Source organism: Dermacentor silvarum, chromosome 9, assembly GCF_013339745.2.
Source record: "Dermacentor silvarum isolate Dsil-2018 chromosome 9, BIME_Dsil_1.4, whole genome shotgun sequence".
Lineage (NCBI taxonomy): Eukaryota > Metazoa > Arthropoda > Arachnida > Ixodida > Ixodidae > Dermacentor > Dermacentor silvarum.
The window spans coordinates 160,477,520-160,483,730 of NC_051162.1; the positions used below are offsets into that span (position 1 = coordinate 160,477,520).

General features: G+C 45.4%; 1 protein-coding gene across 1 annotated transcript in view; it reads left to right on the plus strand.

Annotated features, from left to right (window-relative positions):
- The first annotated feature begins 275 nt into the window (after positions 1 to 275).
- LOC125939928 (uncharacterized) overlaps positions 276 to 6,211 on the plus strand; it is a 233,164-nt gene continuing 227,228 nt past the window's right edge. Inside the window, exon 1 of the mRNA XM_049655468.1 lies at positions 276 to 578. Coding sequence (XP_049511425.1) covers positions 439 to 578 — 140 coding nt within the window. The 5' untranslated portion in view covers positions 276 to 438. The remainder of the gene's footprint in view (positions 579 to 6,211) is intronic.

Genomic DNA, 6,211 nt, shown 5'->3' on the forward strand with positions numbered 1-6,211 from the left:
GATTATGCCATTGGAATTCGCTATTATTTGTTACTTAAACCATTCCTTATATGGCTTGCAGTACTGCGAATGAAGTTTCTCGAGCCACGTCACCCGAGTTAGCTTTAGGCACGGCCGCTCGATCAAAACGCGCGACCTAATGCGTTTTGATTTTTGCGGCCATAACTATGGGGAAAGACGACGACGACGACAACTGTTGAAACTCGTGCTCCGCGAGCCAATCAGGGCATAGAAAAGCAATAAGAAACAAACAAAGCTAAAGAATGGCCAATCAGCATCTGCCACGGCGGTGGCTCCCATGAGGCAGCGCGCGCAAAAGTCTTCTTGGAATGACGCGTACGCAAGGTCGCCCCATTCCAGCTCGCCAGCCTTTGAGAGTTGAGCGTTCCTGTGAGACGCATCGCGCACCCCACGGCCCTTATCGAGACGTCGGCGTCGATGATAACCGGCGCCTCGGCGCTGCTACCGCCTCGCGAGGGAGGATTTCCTTGGGCTACCTGGTTGTTGCAGCCGACCGCATCAAGCACTTACGTAACAATAGGTCTCGCCACGTCGACAGCAAGACTCCGCAGTAACGGGTGAGTCGCGACGCATTCGAAGTCCTCTAATTTGATAGGCACTTTATACATGATGTCACCCCAGCGTTGCGGACGTCAACCATTTGCGTAAGGAACGCTAGAAGGGCGTCCCTCATTTCATCTGTTGTCCGAGCATGAAGTGCTAATCCTTTTCGCAGATGGGGCCTTAGACCTTGCAAAGGCTGGTGCTCTCGCGTTCTTGCCTGGCCATGAATATTTTGCGTCATGATCGTGACTAAGTGAAATGCCGAACCAGAAGCAAAGCGCCTCTCACTTATATAGGAGTATAGCTTGAGAGCTCCATTTCGCACCACTAGTGCACTAAGTGCAGGCTTGTAGACCTGTAGGCGACTTGTAGGCCTAGGCCACGCTTAGACCTACATGTCGAAATCGTGCCGAATTGGCGAAAGCGCAAAGAACGGTTTAGAACTAGCTCGTTTTAACTTGTTCGCGTCTCTGGAAAATGATTTATGCACGTATGTATTAGGTGGGATATCGACGACGTTTTGTGCTAGCCACGTCATTCAAGAACGCGCTTGCGTTAGCCCTAACACATTCGCGGACTCTTCCTTATATTTTATTTCTGGATCTATATGTTCCTAGAAATCTTGACTAAGGAGAAGTGGCAAAATCGTAAATGAAATGTTCTTTTTAGTTCTATACTCCGTTTCACAAATAGCAGTCGACGCTGTGGAACCTTGAGACAGTGCATTCGTTCGCACTTGGATATAGTTTTTTTTTTTTTAGGGCAACTGTGCGCAGCTGTTTTTAAGATTTAGTTCTTAGAAACAAACACAATGCGGTATACGGCTGCTAATGCGTTGTTCTAGATCCTTTTTGTGTTGTTTTCGAGTTTCTTTATTTGCAACCCGTCGCGAGGAGCCTCAGGTGCATGGTCGCGCGAGCGAACGCTGTTGGTGCGCAGCGAAGCATGGCCGGAACGCGTGGAGTGATAACTTTTCTTGGTCGAACTTCTTGCGTAGTTTCCACAGCGTTCACTGCTATGTATGGAACGGAGTATACAGGCTCACCAGCGTTTATGCAGTGTGTACGAGTTGATCAGAAAGGGCCCTATAACTGAACGGTTACTTACTTATAGACAGTTTTAGAACAGCGTTTGTTGCTTAAGCTCAGATCACACGTACGCTTGCGGACGCGCGAACACTTTGCTTGATGCTACGCTGCGCATCTTAAGACTTGTAGCATGGTCGGCTGTCTGTGCTCTTTGTTCAGTTACTTGCCTAAGTTGTTATGATTGGTTAGTTAGTTTATTGTTCATAATTTATTCGCTAATTATTAGTTGATAGTTAGGTAGGTTATTAGTGAATAATTTTATTTCAGTTTGATAACTTTGACCACCTGGGGTTAAAGAACCCCAGGTGGTCCAAATTTCCGGAGTCCTTCACTATGGCGTGCCTCATAATCAGAACTGGTTTTGGCACGTAAAATCCCATATAATTTCATTTTTTTGATAACTTAGTTAAACAGCTGGCTAGCTTGGTTAGTTTGAATAGTTCACTTAGTATATTACTTGGTTGTTATTTTTGCAATTAGTTCATAGGTGGAGTTGGTTTTGTTACTGTAGTTTTGGTACATTGCTTATTATTGACGTTAGTTAGTTAATGTAGTTGGATTAGTTAGGTTAGTCAAGTCTTAATTAGTTTGATTAGTTTAAAAATGACCCATTTGCTTAGTTACAGTTGATTAGCTTTGTAACTTTAGTAATAAGTTGGTAATGTGTAATTAGTAATTGGTTGTTAGTTCAGTAATAATTAGTTCTAACTTAGTAATAGTAATCAGTTCATCAATCTGGTAATTAGTTTGAATTACGAAATAAGCCGCTGTTACGAACGTAGTGTAACCTGGAAATGAAACAAGTTGTAGTTTTTCGAAATTGTTCGCGTTTGTGTTTCTGAACACTGTACAGAAACGGGGTGCCGATTTGAATGTTGTGTCGGCGATATTCACGTGCCAATACAGGAAGTCGACCCTATCGCAATAGCGAGCGTGCGCACGGAACGCCTGTGGCGTCCGTTTGGCGTCCGCTTAAGCCCAACTTCTACATGCGCCAGCAACGCGGTGCGTGCACTGAGAGCGCTATATGAAGCTCTCCCATAGCATTACGCAGAAGTTTCATGACCAGATAGAAAGTATTAATCGACGCTGCATATACTTTAGCGTATGATTGCGCGTATGATTGAACAAGCCCATTTTCCGGCTCTTGGCCGGAAAGATGGGCTTGTGCAAACATTCCGCTAGGGCACTCCAGTGCGGTACGGTTGGAGAGGTGTATCCGGAGAGGTTCGATAGTAGAAAAAAATGCGAAAAGGTAACGTTGAGAACGGCAATGGAATGTATGTAGAAGCAAGGGGCGGGATTTCTGTAGTGCCTGAAAGTGTAAAAAATATGCGGTATTCAATCAGTCAATAGACAGAAGTGCTCGCACTGTGTTTAGATGCATGACATAAATCCCCCTGAGAAAGAAACCTATTCATTCGGGGTCTTAGTTCTGTTCATACGAAAAACCACTGGGAGCGCCGTTATGACGGCGCAGATGTGCGTTTCCCATGACACCTGTTGTAGTTCGCAGGCTTGGATAAAAAATTTACCCGCCCTGGTTGCTCGGTGGCTATGGTGTTGGGCTGCTGAGCACGAGGTCGCGGGATCGAATCCCGGCCACGGCGGCCGCATTTCGATGGGGGCGAAATGCGAAAACACCCGTGTACTTAGATTTAGGTGCACGTTAAAGAACCCCAGGTGGTCCAAATTTCCCCACTATGGCGTGCCTCATAATCAGATAGTGGTTTGGGCACGTAAAACCCCATAATTTAATTTTTGATTAAAATTTAGCGTCATAAATCAGGTTTTATCGTATTCAATAAAAGCATCCAACAGACAGTGTCAATAGAGGGCCAGGAAATTCCTCGGCTACAAGAATACAAATACCTCTATATGGGATTAACGAAGACTAGACATATGGAAACAGAGGAAAAACAATAACAGCAAAGAGAAATACTGTCATAATGAAACACAGAGTGCTATGGGGATACAGTAGCATACATGTGTCCTTTTGATGTTTGTTCTATCTCTATGTTTGCACAACCACTGCATGTGTCAGTGCTGTCACAGACGTGCATCAAGCCAGCATTACAGTTGTCTACAGTAAAAATGTTAATCGGCACAAGATTGTCATTTCGGTCGTTCTGTATTAATATAGCATCATATTAAAACGGTATATGCTATATTGAAGGTATTTTGTGTCCCACGCGATCTTGTTATACCGAGGTTCAACTGTAGTGGGACAGGCCTCGTGGTATACGCAGCTTTGGAAAATCCGAAAAAGTAATATGCAAGCGAGAGCTCTTGGTATGTCAGTTATAGAGAGCGAGTGAGTTATAGTGATTATTACGAGCAAGTGAACTGAATTTCGTTGCTGTGTTCATTTGTTTTTGGCTGTCCAGTGCGTTTGATCTTGATGAACTTTATCTCCACAGGACCTTTGTGGGGCCGCTCTACAACGTGCAAAGAGTGGTGGGCTGTAATGACGGTAACGGCGACTCCGGTGGGCAGTCGACATTCTCTGAAAGGTTGGTTTCTTTGAAATTTGTGGTGAGCTGGAAAGCTGCGAGGCCCATCTGTTGAGAGAGTGGATGCGCAGTTTTTTTTTTCGTTTGTGATTTAGACGGCACACGGTGTGCAAAAGCGCCCTTCGCATACCTTCATATGTGGTCCCCTGTTTGCGTCACCTTAGTGGCTTGGGTAGAGAGCATTGGCGTCACAGCAACGGTACAGTACGACCATGGTTCAAAGCGTGTAACAAAGGCGACTTCCCGACGTCATTTCCTCGCGCGAACACTACTTAAAACCAAAGTGAACTCGCTCCACTTTCTAAGTGTACAGTACGGTAGACTAGGAGGGAAGGTTGGACATTGTGGTAAAGGCTACACTGCCCTCTTCTTGTATGTATTTGTGCGGAATGGTGCACCAGCCTTGTTTTTTAGTTGCCTAAAATCAAATTAAGAATACGAGAAGCAGGATACGTGGCTGAAGCTCCGATATTTTACGCATAGTGAAACTCGGACATTTAGGCATAGTGAAACTTGGGTATAAGGAAAATTTCGAGATATTACGAAGTAACCAAAATTTTCTGGGCCACCATGCCGACCGCGATACTATGCTACGCATATCTTCGACAGTTCCCGTTCCAGCTGGTTGCACTTAATATTTTGTGCGCGATATCTGGCACGGCATAACCAATGTGTTAATGAGATGGCTGCACGCGCATGGTTAATTAACACGAGTGGCGCATCCTGTCGTTTTGGGTCCCCTTTAGGCACCGTACATTTTTACTGGTGGGGTGTTTACCAGGACATAGCTTAGTGCTTGCCTATCCCCCTTTGAATATAGGCTGAATCATTCTTTGCCATTTCTCGTCTCTTTTCTAAGGATGCCGTTTGGGGGCGGGGGGCGGACGACGAAAGCGGACGGGCTCGTAGAATGTTTTTCGCAGGCGTGACTATTGTTTAAGTGGTGTGTCATTGAACTCCGAATGGCACTTTTCAGTCGCGCACATAAGGGGTTTAAACTGTACATTCTCGACCTGTATTGGATGCCAGTTTTTGACGGACCCGCCATATATTGCAACGCATTGCAAAGTCAAGTAGATGCAAGCCGACACTACACTCAATAGGCTTCATAGCAAAACGTGAGCAGCATTCCACGTTGCGCTGTCTTAGCGTCGTGCTCACGCGCATTAGCTTTCCCTCTGTGCGGCTGTGTGCAAATTGTTAGTTTGGCAAGAGTAGTGCGCGTGGAGCGGACCGCTATCGCTGTGCTAAAGATGCCTATTATTACATACGTTCACAAGGTATTAAGCTAAAAAGTGTTGCAGGGTGATATGGTGTAAAAGTGGCACTTTCATCCCGAATAATGTTAGGCAGCGGCTATTTGTACCGCCATTGATGTGAAAGGTGTTCAAGTGGTCCATGGAAAGTTATTGCGGCGTAAAACATGAAAATACATTTGTGAGCATTGTAAAGTGCTTTGTTTATTGCCGAGCTGCAAAGTGCACAACAACCAGACTGAAAAACATCAATGTACAATTGAAAGCACATAAGCTGTCTGTTTAGGAATTCCCACCTGAGACAACACTGCTAGTAGTGTGAGTGTACTGTCGTGTTTGAAAAATACGTTAATTTTGCTTATGTAGATACTCATCATACCATGAAGGCCTAACTGTGTGGGTAATGCAGGTATCTTTTTCTCTTGTGTTTATAACCCATGAGATGTGTAACTTTGCATAAGTTGTCTTTATTTTATTTTATTTCGTGGTTTGACGACTTTATATTTTCTGTTTAAACGATGGCTCCAGGCGCGTAGCCAGGGGGGGCTGATGGGGCTTCAGCCCTCCCCCCCCCCCCCCCCCCGAAATTTTTTCGTGCTGGCATGCACCGCCGACCAAAACTACCACCGACGCCGGCAATCATTCTGGATTTTGTCGACAATGTCCTTTTCACGCTCGAAAAGACATTTCGGCGCGAACATTGCGAACTCGGGCTGGATTTCGTGACAACGCCCTTGCACCTGGAGTCACGTAAACGCAAGGAGCCCCATCGAGCACAAAACTTTCAACG